Source organism: Tiliqua scincoides, chromosome 1 (genome assembly GCF_035046505.1).
Source record: "Tiliqua scincoides isolate rTilSci1 chromosome 1, rTilSci1.hap2, whole genome shotgun sequence".
Classification (NCBI taxonomy): Eukaryota; Metazoa; Chordata; class Lepidosauria; order Squamata; family Scincidae; genus Tiliqua; species Tiliqua scincoides.
Window position 1 is genome coordinate 280,001,590 of NC_089821.1, and position 12,787 is coordinate 280,014,376.

The window sequence follows — 12,787 nt, forward strand, 5'->3', positions numbered from 1 at the left end:
TTGCTTGGATGGAAGACTGAGAGGCTGCTGGGTATGTGTGTGGAGGAACAGAGTGTGGAGGAGTCAGCTGGCAAAAAGAAATACAGATTAACATCTTTGAGAAACTGCAGCTGCCTGCAAGAGCTTGGAAAGTGAAAGAGCTGGCAGCCAGGATGATAACTACACTATGAAGAGAAACACCTGGAGAAATGGAGGGTCTATGAGATTGTCTCATCGAATAATACTTGTAAACTCTCATGGGAAAATGGATTTATGTCAAACATGCCTATGTAAAGTCCATTGAGAAAGGTGGTATACAGTGGTGCCTCGCATAACAAAATTAATCCGTTCCGTGAGTCCTTTCGTTATGCGAGTTTTTCATTTTGCGAAGCGCGTTTTCCCATAGGAATGCATTGAAATTTAATTAATGTGTTCCTATGGGCAAGAAAAGTCAGAACAAAGTCAAATTTGGTTTACAAAGTGTTTATTAAGTGCTCTTTAAAGGCATACATACTGTACAGAGGATTTCAAAAACGGGGGATGCTGAGTGGGGAGCTTGAAGGCTGTAATCCTGTGCACACTTTCCTGGGAGTAAGCACAATGGGACTTACTTCTGAGGAGACACGCACAGGATTGTGCTCTAAGCTGGGGAGGACAGAGCAGCTGCACTGAATTGCTTGCTTTTGCCGTGATCATGGGGGGAAACGTGAAGGAAATGGGGCAGTGAGAGGGTGAATGAGCGATGGGGGGATGCTGAGTGGGGAGTTTGAAGGCTGTAATCCTGTGCACACTTTCCTGGGAGCAAGCACAATGGGACTTACTTACATAAACTGACATGAAGATCCTCCCCTTACTAGGGTGGACGGGATCATAAAGTGACATGAAGATTCGCCCCTTACTAGGGTGAACAGGATCATAAATGGACATGAAGATCCGCCCCTTACTAGGGTGGACGGGATCATAAATGGACATGAAGATCCCCCCCTTAAGACAAACCAAACCAAAACAAAACAAAACAAAAATTCGTTTTTTTGCAAACGAATAAGTCATAAAAATTCATTATGCGAGTTACCAAACTTCGCACACCACTTTCGTTCTGTGAGTTTTTCGCTGTGCGGGGCATTCGTTATGCGAGGCACCACTGTATAAGTATGACAAACAGGTTATGTCCTTTTATGCATTGATAACTGGTTAAAGAACAGGAAACCCACCATTATAGGAACCATTTTCACAGCAGAGGGAAGTAATAAACGGGGCTCCCTAAGAATCTTGTCTTGGGACCAGTGCTTTTTAACTTGTTCATAAATGATCTGATGTTGGGGTTGAACAGCAAGGTGACCAAGTTAGAGATAAAACCAAACAGGATAGTAAAAGTCAAAACAGATTGGGAAGAGCTCTAGAAGAACCACTCCAAACTGGGTGAATGGGCAACCAAATGGCAAGTATGGTTCAATGTCAATAAATGTAAAGTGATGCATATTGGAGCAAAAAGAGTTCAAATTTCACACACACTGATGGGACCCATGCTGTTGTCGACCAATTAGGAAAAAGGCCTTGGAGTAATGGTGGATAGACAGCTCAGTAAAAATGTCAAATGCGCTGCCTCCACAGCAGCCACAACATCCCATGCTAGGGGTCATTTGCACTTTCCTTTCTAGGATAGTCTAGAACAGCAGGTGCCAAACCTCGGCCCATAGGCCAGACCTGATGCCCATTACAATCCTACTCCTGGGTGAATAGAGCTTACCGGTCTGCTGGGAAGTTGCATATCTTCCTTCCTGATCTCCCCCAAACATCACAATGGCCAGCTGTTTCTGCATTTCATCACCCCAGCAGGCTTTGCACCTGGCTTTTCAGGCAAACGCAGCTGCCCAGTGCAACCTTCAGGGGAGATTAGGAAGGAAGACATGCGGCTCCCCAGTGGAATGGTAAGCTCCATTTGCATCAAAGAAGGAATTTCAGTGTGCATTGGTATACAGTTTGGAGACTGCTGGTTTAGAACTGCAGTCTCCAAACCATGGACCACTGTGTAAGGGAAAAGCCTTCCCCACTGTGCATGGAGCTTACTGTTCTGCATGGCACCAGCTTGCCTTTTAATCCAATCTTCTCACAAAGTCACTCCAGCTAGCCACTTCTTCCTCAAAATCTGGGTGCAGGGCCTGCTGAGATGATGGGCAGTGGAAGTAGCTGCAACTCTGTGAGATCAGATAGCAAGATAAGACAGTGCAGCACAGAACAGTAAGCTCCAAGCATGATGGGGAAGGCTTTTTGCAGGTGCTGAAACCGGCTGCTGGTCTGGTTGGGTTTGGCACCCACTGGTCTAGAACAAAAAAGCTGATCAAGTGGCGGGGTGCGTATAACTGGAAGGAAAGATATTAAGTTTTTCTCCTTCTCTAGCAGTATTAGATTCAAGGGTCACTGAATGAAACTAACTGGTGGTAGATTAGAAAGGGACAAAAGGAGGGACTTCACAAGGTCCATAATTGTGGCAGTGAATTTCACAGGCTGTGCTGATGGCCACTAGTTTGGATAGCTTTAACAGGGAATTGGACATATTTGTGAAGAACTGGTCTGCCAATGGCTACTAGTTATGATGGAACAAAACTTGTGGGCAAAAATTGTGTCCATGCATATTTCTCTTGTGGGTTGCTATGCATTAGCACTTATTCCCACCGGTGGCTATACCTTCCAAATCCTGAAGAACCAGGAGATGGAGGTCAATGAAGAAGAAACTTTGGGGCAACTTTGGAGGAGAAAAGAAGGATCCAGTTAAATGCAATAAGGGGACAGAAGTCAGAGTAAAAAAGAAAAAGGTGGCCAGCCTTTCATCCTCACCTCAAGAAGTACTGCACCAGGAATGTGCAATGGGTTGGGAGGCAGGTGAAGTGCAGCCTCCCCACTGGAGTCCTTCGAAAACCACTGCCGCCATGTGAGGTGCCCAAGCACTCACAACCCACACACAGAGCGGCCAACCTTTCACCCACACTTAAAGAATAACTGTACCAGGGACATGCAGTGTGTGGGGAGGCAGGTCAGGCACAGCCTCCCCACCGGGGTCTTTTGAAAAGTGCTGCCGAAGTGTGAGGCGCCCAAGCACCCACAACCCATGCGTAGAGCAGCCAACCTCTCACCATCACCTCAAGAAGTACTGTAGCAGGGATGTGCAGTGGATGGGGAGGCAGGTGAGGCAGAGCCTCCCCATCAGAGTCCTTCAAAAAGCACCGCAGTGTGAGGCACCCAAGCACCCACGCACAGAGCAGGGAGGGCAGAGGAGCAGGCAGGTACAGCGCATGGGTTGTGGGTGCTTGGGTGCCCCACACAGGGGCTTTTCAAAGGACACAGGTGGGGGAGGCTCTGCCCTCGCCTGCCTCACCTGCTCTGTTGGGGAGGCTCTGCCCCCGCCTGCCTCCCCACCCATGTACTGTACCAACCAACGTTCCCACAAGAAGCAGCACCGAGCCTATCCACTCATGTGCCAGCCGACATTGCATTGCAACACACCGCACGGCCCCTGCCAGTCAGCCTTTGGACCCGCCGTGCCACTGACTGCGGCCAGCCGGGACTGCAGCACTGGCGGGGGGCAAGTCGAGTGAGAGAGAGGACGCTCACTGAAAGCGGCGGGCAGGCGCGACAACCTGCGCGGACCCGGCCAGGCTCGTTTCTATGGTTCACCCGCGCAGGGCCAGGCAAAAGCCGCGCGCGCGAGCCAACGGCTCTTCCCCACTCAGGCGATAGGTACCCACCCGGGGAGGCCCAGTGACTCCTCCGTGCTCTTCAGGAGTCCCCTGGCGCCACGGCCGAAGAGGACGCCGCCCAGGTCGAAGAGCACCAACCACCGCCGCCTCGCTGCCATCTCCTTCCCTGGCCGCTAAGGGGGGGGAGAGCACCTTTACCTCAGGGAGACCTGTGGCACAGGCCACGCCCCCACACTGAACTTGCAGGGACACGCCCCTCCCCTCCTTCCCCGGGACGCCTTCCTGAAAGACCGCCCACCAGCTCGTCCTTCCTCCCGGGGATCCGCTGGGTCTTAGCGCTGCTTGCGAAGTAGAGCTTTGCTGGGTTCCTTGGCCAGCCCAGCTGGAGTTGTTCCATAGCAAGTGGTGCTTGTTTCTTGCGTACACTGTGCATTAGGCAGAGACAATGTATCCCCTCCTCCATATACAGTTTCCCAGGGCAGCTAAAAATTAAAACTGTGGTTTCCAAACTGTGGGTCGGGAGGGCCCACAGGTGGATCATGACGACCCACTGGGTCGTCAACCTGATTTTTGGTGGGTCACCAAAGCAGGATTCTTGAGAGACCCCTGATCCAAGTTTCTTTGGGACCCCTTCTCAAAGGGGGAGAGGCGCAATGGAGGCAGGCAGAATGGGGGGGGGGGTAAAATAGGGCAGGGGGAGGATGCTGACAGCCAGAATAGACTTTGGAGCCCAGGTCTACCGGATCATGCGGCACTGGCATCTAAAGCAAGGGTGGGCAAACTTTAACTTTAGGGGTTCTGGACCTTTGGACATATGTATAGGACAGAGAATTTCAGCAGGTGCAGCTTGCCATCTGGGAGATGACAAGCTGCACCTGCTGAAATTCCCTCTTCTATACAATGGTTCAAGGTCCAGGATCCCTAAATTAAAAGTTTGTCCACCCGTGATCTAAGGCACCATAATATGGAAAACCAAACACACTCCTCTCTAAAATCATTGACATACAGAAAATCTATAGAAAGTGTAGAAAATCTATTGCATCATTGTAGTTAGGCTCACACTCGAATGGACAGTGTATTGTGTGCACCAAAATGAACTTCTGCAGAAGCTGTAGCCCCACAGCTGCCCTGAGTTCCTATAGCTCCTTCACAGTTATTGGAGACACAAGCCAAAGAGCTACTGTAGCAGGCCATCTTCCTCCCAGATCTGACACTCTGTTAAGGAGGGTCATGGATGCATTCCTGAGCTGGGTTTGTATGGCTTGCATACAGCAGTAGGCACTGCATGCATTCAGTTCTGTCCCCAGCATCAAGGGCAGGCAGCAAGGTTAGGTGAGATAGGAAAATGTAACATTCTTTCTGGGGCCCCTCCTTTGACTCCTGGGCTCCCTTTCTGACCCTGGGCCCAGGTACAAATTACCCCCTGTACACCCTTCTCCTAGGCCTTGCACCAAAGGGTGATGGAAAGATCAGATAACTAAGGCCCAAATCCTAATCAATTTTCCCGCACTGGCATAAGTGTGCCAGTGGGGCATGTGCTGCATCCTGCAGTTGGGGGGCACTCATGGAGGTCTCCTCAAAGTAAGGGAATGTTTGTTCTCTTACCTTGCAGCTGCATTGCCCTTATGTCAGTGCTGGAAAGTGGGTTAGGATTGCGCCCTAATTGACTCAAGTCCTAGGGCTGTTCAAAGATCAGATACTGTAGCTGCTAATTACACTGCAAAGAGCTCAGCTCTTGCAGTTTGCAAGATACCAACTGCCCAGCAAGGAGCTGAGTTCTCGCAATTCCTGTAAATACAGGGGGATAAATGTTTCAAAGTCTTTTTCTGATTATTATAAATAAATAAAATAAATAAATCTTTCTAGATCTCCTTTTCTAATATCAGGTAAATGCAGGTGGGTCCCAATGAGTGTCAGTTTAAAAAGTGGGACCTGGTGCCAAAAAATTTGGGAACCAATGAATTAAAATATTATAAAATACAAAACACATCCTGCATTTGTCTCTTTCTCCCCTCTACTGCCTCCCTTTTGTTAATATCTAGACCAGTGATTTTCAACCTTTTTGTCTCACGGCATACTGACAAGGTACTAAAATTGTCAAGGCACACCATCAGTTTTTTGACAATTGACAAGGCACACCATGCTGTTGGTGAGGACCTCACATCCCCATTGGCCTTTTTAACAAATGGCCCTCCCCCATACTCTTGCAGAACACCTGCAGACCATTTGCGGCACACCAGTGTGCCACGGCACAGTGGTTGAAAATAGCTGATCTAGACTGTAAGCCCTGTAAGGCAGGGACCGGTCTTTTTACTCTATGTAATGTAATGTGCCATGCATGAAAAAATATCCCTGCTGGATTAGCGCAAAGGTCCATCTTATCCCATGTTCTGTTCTCACTGTGGCCAACTAGAGGTCTCCAGGGAACTAACAGGTACTGGTGTTCCTAGCCACTTTGGTGCCCTGGGCCACACCTACAGGGGTGCTACATCCCGCCTGGAGGTGCCATCCCCCACTCCCACTACTTCCCTCCAGAGGCATTTGGAAGGCTGGAGAGGTCACTGCAGCTTCCCCAGTCCTCAGATCATCTATGGGGGGAGGCCCTCAAGGGGCAGCCTCAGATTGCATGCCAATATTATTGGTGGCCAGCTGAGTGCCGTGGGGGGGGGGGCAATGCAGGGGAAGTGGATGGCAGCACAGTGCTGTCCCCCAAGGGCATTTGTCCCCCTTGCCCCCATCAGGTATGCCATTGCTCACAGGTGCTAGAAGCTAAAAAGAACACAGCCTTAGATGGCTTTATTAATAGGAAGAAAAAGGCCAGGGTGGCTTCTCTTTTCTTGAGAAAAGGAAAGTTGAATTGTGTAAGTGTGCTGGGCTTGTAACTATATACAGGTTGAGACTAATTATTTGTGTGAGTTCCGTTTCAAGCACTCACGTGGATCGCAAAAAATGCACTATAGCAAATCAATTTTAAAAACAATGTTTCTTTGCTCCAGTGATTTTAAAACAGCCTTGTTGACCTTTGTGATGTAAGATAAGTGTCATTAACAAGACAAGCCATCAATCAGTCCTCCTCCAAGAGCAGGGGTGCCCAAACCCCGGCCCTTGAGGCTTCTCAATGAGGCCCTCCGGGAGCCCCCAGTCCCCAATGACCCTCTGGCCCTCTGGAGACTTGTTGGAGCCCACACTGGCCCGATGCAACTGCAACTGCTCTCAGCATGAGGGTGACTGTTTGACCTCTCGCGTGAGTTGTGCGATGAGGACTTCCTCCACTGCTTGCTATTTCACGTCTGTGATGCAGTAGCAGCAGCAAAGGAAAGCCCAGCCTTGCTTTGTGAAAGGCCTTTTATAGGCCTTGAGCTATTTCAAGACCTTCATTCATTCATATAAGTTCATCTTTAATATATTAATTTATGTAAACTTATGTAAATTTATTCAAATTTAAATTGTAAATTAATTTTTTTCCCCTGGCCCCCTACACAGTGTCAGAGAGATGATGTGGCCCTCCTGCCAAAAACTTTGGACACCCCTGAGCTTACAAAGAATTGAGAGCTTACACTCAGCCCCTCCCTTCACCAATGCAAAGGGATCACCTTTCTTTCACATGCTCAGGGGGAAGGGAGGGGTAGCCTGGAGAGAGAAGGATTGATGGATTGTCAGCCAGCTGCCCCCCCTCTCATTAACGAGGCTATTGTTAAAAGACTGTTCAGTTTTTAAAACTGATTTTAAAGGGATGCATGTTCCCCTTCTCCAGGGATCAGCACATACCTTCTCATTTGCAGGGGCCAATCGTGTTGAGTCAAATCTGTATATTAAAAAATTCGTGTATAAATAGGTTGGACCTGTATACCATAAGGCTTCCCACTTGAGGTATATTCTGTGATTTGTGGGAAGTCTGAGCTAAACCTATAGATATGCACAACTGTCCCTTGCCTGAGAATTTTCACTTCTTAAAGTAGTTCCTTTGGTTTTCCCTAGAAATTCCCAAATGTTTTACCTTGAGAAGAACCATGACATTCACCAGGATTGTAACATTTTAGGGCCCAATCCTATCCAACTTTCCAGCTCCCGCATAGCTACAATGCAGCCCCATGATAAGGGAACACATGTTCCTGTTGTGAGGTTGAAGAAAGCAACTCAGAACGACTCAGTACACAGGCATGAAGGTTCACAGGCTTTTATTTGAATTGTATACAATTGGTCCACGGGACTCATGTCCAAAGCATGGACATGAGTTTGATAGTGTCCAGAACTCTTATAGATTTCTCAGCCCTTTGTCTGAAAATTTAGACTTCCCATTGGCTGAAATATGACATCAGAAATGGGGCTAATTCCTATTAGGATATAGATAAGATACCATTTGCATTAAAGATAGAAAATAGGTGGACAATAAGTGGGCAAAACCACTGATTGGCTCTGATTTACATACAGGTGGGGTTTCACCTTAAAACTTAGCCAAAATTACACAATTCCCAAAAGTTTTCAAAAACCAACAGGGTACGCTGTAACATCATTTATCCAGTGTTGACCCTTACTCACATCCATCATTCCAATTAGAAATTAATTGACAGGTATCCTTGCCATCCTCATTAAAAGGATGACACAATGTGTTTTGCCTGGAACCATTATCTGCATTTACATACTTTTCTCCTGTGTTAATCCAAACCTTGAACACCTGTGAAGCCTCTCTGCAAAACTAAAAGCTTCTTGTCTTTTCTTAATACCTTCCTAAAATCAAACAACCTTTTGGTTCCTTAAGAACTACTTCTATGGCTAATTCTATATAACTATTGTGACCCTTTTACCTTGAGTACAGTTTGGCATCAAAGGATCACTTGGTTTCCATATGTATGCTTTTGCTCTTACAGCATGAAAGTATGAAATATAAAGCTACTGGCAGGCAGGCATAGTGATGTCCTTGGCAAGACGTGTACTTCTGCCAAGATGAAGCCTATCTCTTCATTGCCTTAGTTGCACTATCTTTTCTAAATTCCAGAGTGCTTACACTCTGAGGCTTAAACAGCTTCTGTGAGCAGCTTCTGTGAGACTAATTTTGCTTCAAACAGCTTTTTACTATTCTCTGTGTTTCCATGCTTTAGCAATGTGGCTTTTAAGCTTTTGCACAAATGGTATGTTACCCAGGTTGCTGTCACCCTGGTTATTCTGTCACCTTCCATCATATAACACAAGCTTTGAGGCCCCAAAGTCCCAGCTTGAGTTAGATTTTTGCAAAATGATTCTTTCTTAACACCAGGCAGCTTTTTCACTATGCTTATGTGTTGCTATGCTTATACTGGGCTATCCAGTGACAGTCTAGGCTCAAAGGTCACCATGCCTCATTCCCATACCTTGAGAAGGCCCCAGTGTCTGCCCCTCCACCACAGTATGCAGCACATACCCCACTGGTACAACTGCAGCATCATTGGAAAATTGGATAGGATTGGGCCCTTAGACATTTCAGTGCCAGCCTTGGCCGAAACCCCTGCCTGTCAATTGAAGAACAGTCCACAAAAGGGCATTCAATCAGAGCAGGACTTCAATCAGAGCAGTTCTATGCATGAAATGACAAAGCAAACCTCGAAGGACAGTCCTGTAAAACTGTCATTTGAGAAACAGCTGAATTTCAATTTATCATGAAATTTAACACCACAAGAGAGGTTCTTAATTGAGACAGGTTTCTTAATCACACAGCAGAGTTATACCCCAAATCTACTGGGCTGCTCTGCTGACAGAACTAGTGTTCTACCAGTGTTAAGCGCCTTACAGCAGTTGTAAAACACATTCTGGCAGCATGAGGAGTTGCGCACTGCCAGAGCACCAGGGGAGACTGGAGCCTTCCCCTCTGTGCTGGTGGACCAGCAAAGCTGAGGCCTGAAACAAGCATGGCTGGTCCCTGACTCCATCTTTACTAATTGGGATGAGCTAATTGAAAGGAGGAATTATGGATTGGAGCATCCTGAGGGGAAAGTTAAGTGTTTTGTGATAGTTGAAGGCTTTCATACAATCTTCAAAGTGCTAGAGCAGCAATTTTCAATGTCTTTATTCTCATGGCACACTGACCTCAATGGTCTTCTCTATGGTCTTCACCTCTTGTGATGTTACTTCCAGGCAACTTGTCCAGGTTCTGTGACTCTGTCTCTAGAGCAACTGTCTACAGTAACAAATTGTCAGAGCCAAAGAGGAAGATGGACAGAAAATTTGTTACTACAGTTGCCCTAGAAACAGAATCGCAGAACCCAGAAGAGTTTTTCAGCTATCTTCAATGCTGTACTCCAAACTGCTGTGACACACCTGTGACCTTTCACGGCACACAAATGTACCACAGCACACTGGTTGAAAATTGCTGTACTGCAGGCTGAACAAATACATTCACATTGTTACCCTTACCTTGTGTGTACATGGCATTTTACAGAATAACAGAAGGTCCTTGCTTGAGGAGCATATACTCTAAGTGGTGACAATTCTGGTGAAACAACAGGGTTGAGGGTGAGTGTATGAAGGAATGAACTTTGTGCCTTAGACACACAAAATATCAGGATGATGTGACAGGGATTTGATGCTGAGTGTGGCTTACAGAGAAATTCATCTGAGGGACTTCTGAGTAGCTTTAGCTGTGATGGGTTTGTGGTCACTGACTTCCTGACAAATGTCATGCTGCTGCCTTTTGCAACTTCTGCCCTGCTCTCTGGGCTGACTGCCTCTAGGGTTGTACACATCCCTAGGTTTAGCTCTCCACCACCCAAAAAAGAGGTGCCGCTCAATGGCTTCTTCCAAAGGCAGCATTTCTGTGGCAGTTCCAGAGTTATGTTTTCATCTGAAGGTGGAAATGGAATGGGTCGTTGCCACAGACATTTCAGTGGCCTTTAAAACAACTGAATTCCAGGGTTCTCAACTAGAGCAATTGTCCAGCACCATGCTGGGATATGGGCCCAATCCTGAGGAGCTTAAATGCATGCCCTGAGCTGCGTATGCATGCTTCCAGAACAACACCCCCCCGCCCCGGAACTCAGTTCACTGGTGTGCAAACATGGAGAAAATGTGGCATTATCCATGCCTGACACTTACATATGAGTACATACAGATTGGCACACAGAAGCCAGGTTTTCAGGATGGCCAGCAGTGGCATCACTTTCTGTGCCAAGCTTAAGCATACCTTCCCTTACAGGGATTTTAGGGGAAAAGCCACAGCAGAACTGATAATCTGGGTTGATAACCTGGGGGCTAAGGGAGGAAACCACTTATGAGCAATTATCAGTTGCTCAAAAACATACACTTATGTTTTTTTGCAACTGATAATTGTAGGTAAGTGGTTCCCTCCCTTAGCCCCCAGGTTATCAACTCAGATTATCTTGGATAATGCTGTTGCTTAGCAGAAAAAATAGGGATGGTACCAATCCAACCCAGGCTCAGCTATGCCAAATGGCAGGAATTCTTTAGAAGGAGTAATTCAATCACAGTTGGCAACCTTCAGTCTCGAGAGACTATGGTATCGTGCTCTGAATGGTGGTTCTGGCACAGCGTCTAGTGTGGCTGAAAAGGCCAATTCAGGAGTGACAATCCCTTCCACACTGGGAGCAAGTGCAGTCTGTCCCTGGTCTCTCTCTGGCTATGGGCCTTCCTTCTTTGGCTCTTTGCCTCAGACTGTTGGCCAAGTGTCTCTTCAAACTGGGAAAGGCCATGCTGCACAGCCTGCCCCCAAGCGGGCCGCTCAAAGGCCAGGGTTTCCCACCTGTTGAGGTCCATTCCTAAGGCCTTCAGATCCCTCTTGCAGATGTTCTTGTATCGCAGCTGTGGTCTACCTGTAGGGAGCTTTCCTTGCACGAGTTCTCCATAGAGGAGATCCTTTGGGATCCGGCCATCATCCATTCTCACGACATGACCGAGCCAACGCAGGCGTCTCTGTTTCAGCAGTGCATACATGCTAGGGATTCCAGCTTGTTCCAGGACTGTGTTGTTTGGAACTTTGTCCTGCCAGATGATGCCGAGGATGCGTTGGAGGCAGCGCATGTGGAAAGTGTTCAGTTTCCTCTCCTGTTGTGAGCGAAGAGTCCATGACTCGCTGCAGTACAGAAGTGTACTCAGGACGCAAGCTCAGTAGACCTGGATCTTGGTATGTTCTGTCAGCTTCTTGTTGGACCAGACGCTCTTTGTGAGTCTGGAAAATGTGGTAGCTGCTTTACCGATGTGTCTGTTTAGCTTGGTATCGAGAGAAAGAGTGTCGGAGATCGTTGAGTCAAGGTACACAAAGTCATGGATAACCTCCAGTTCATGCGCAGAGATTGTAATGCAGGGAGGTGAGTCCACATCCTGAACCATGTCCTGTGTTTTCTTAAGGCTGATCGTCAGTCCAAAATCTTGGTAGGCCTTGCTAAAACGAATCATGAGCTGCTAGAGATCTTTGGCAGAGTGGGTAGGTAGTGACAGCTGCATCGTCGGCAAAGAGGAACCCATGCAGACATTTCAGCTGGACTTTGCTCTCAGTCTGGAGAGGTTGAAGAGCTTTCTGTCTGATCTGGTCCAGAGATAGATGCCTTCTGTTGCAGTTCCAAAGGCCTGCTTCAGCAGAACAGCGAAGAAAATCCCAAACAAGGTTGGCGCAAGAACACAGCCCTGCTTCACTCCGCTTCGGATGTCAAAGGGGTCTGATGTGGAGCCATCAAATACAACAGTGCCCTTCATGTCCTTGTGGAAAGACCTGATGATGCTGAGGAGCCTGGGTGGACATCCGATCTTGGGAAGAATCTTAAATAGGCCACCCCTGCTGACCAGGTCAAAAGCCTTCATGACATCTATGAAGGCTATAAAGAGTGGCTGTTGTTCCCTGCATTTCTCCTGCAGGATGCTGTCTTTTCCAGGTGCCTTGCCAAAGGCAAGGGAGTCCAGGGCCACGTGAAGTTCTTCTAGGGTTGGTTCACTGTCAAGCTCCTCCAACACAGGCAGGCACTCAATGTTGTTCAGCGATTAATTAATTCAATCATCAGTCAGACATCAATGTAAAGGGTTCTGATTAAGAAAACAGGCAACTTCTTACTGCCTGCATGGCATCCCCAGGTGTATCAAGCTTAGCAGGTGTTCCTTTCTTTCCTTCCACTAGAGGTGCCTTCCCAGGGTGG

The 12,787-nt window shown here is 47.5% G+C and overlaps 1 protein-coding gene across 1 annotated transcript in view; it reads right to left on the reverse strand.

Moving 5' to 3' along the window:
• The window catches only part of EPHX2 (epoxide hydrolase 2), a 63,839-nt gene extending 59,915 nt beyond the window's left edge, over positions 1–3,924 (reverse strand). The window contains exon 1 of the mRNA XM_066611983.1: positions 3,723–3,924. Coding sequence (XP_066468080.1) covers positions 3,723–3,832 — 110 coding nt within the window. The 5' untranslated portion in view covers positions 3,833–3,924. The remainder of the gene's footprint in view (positions 1–3,722) is intronic.
• Between the last annotated feature and the right edge of the window lie 8,863 nt (positions 3,925–12,787).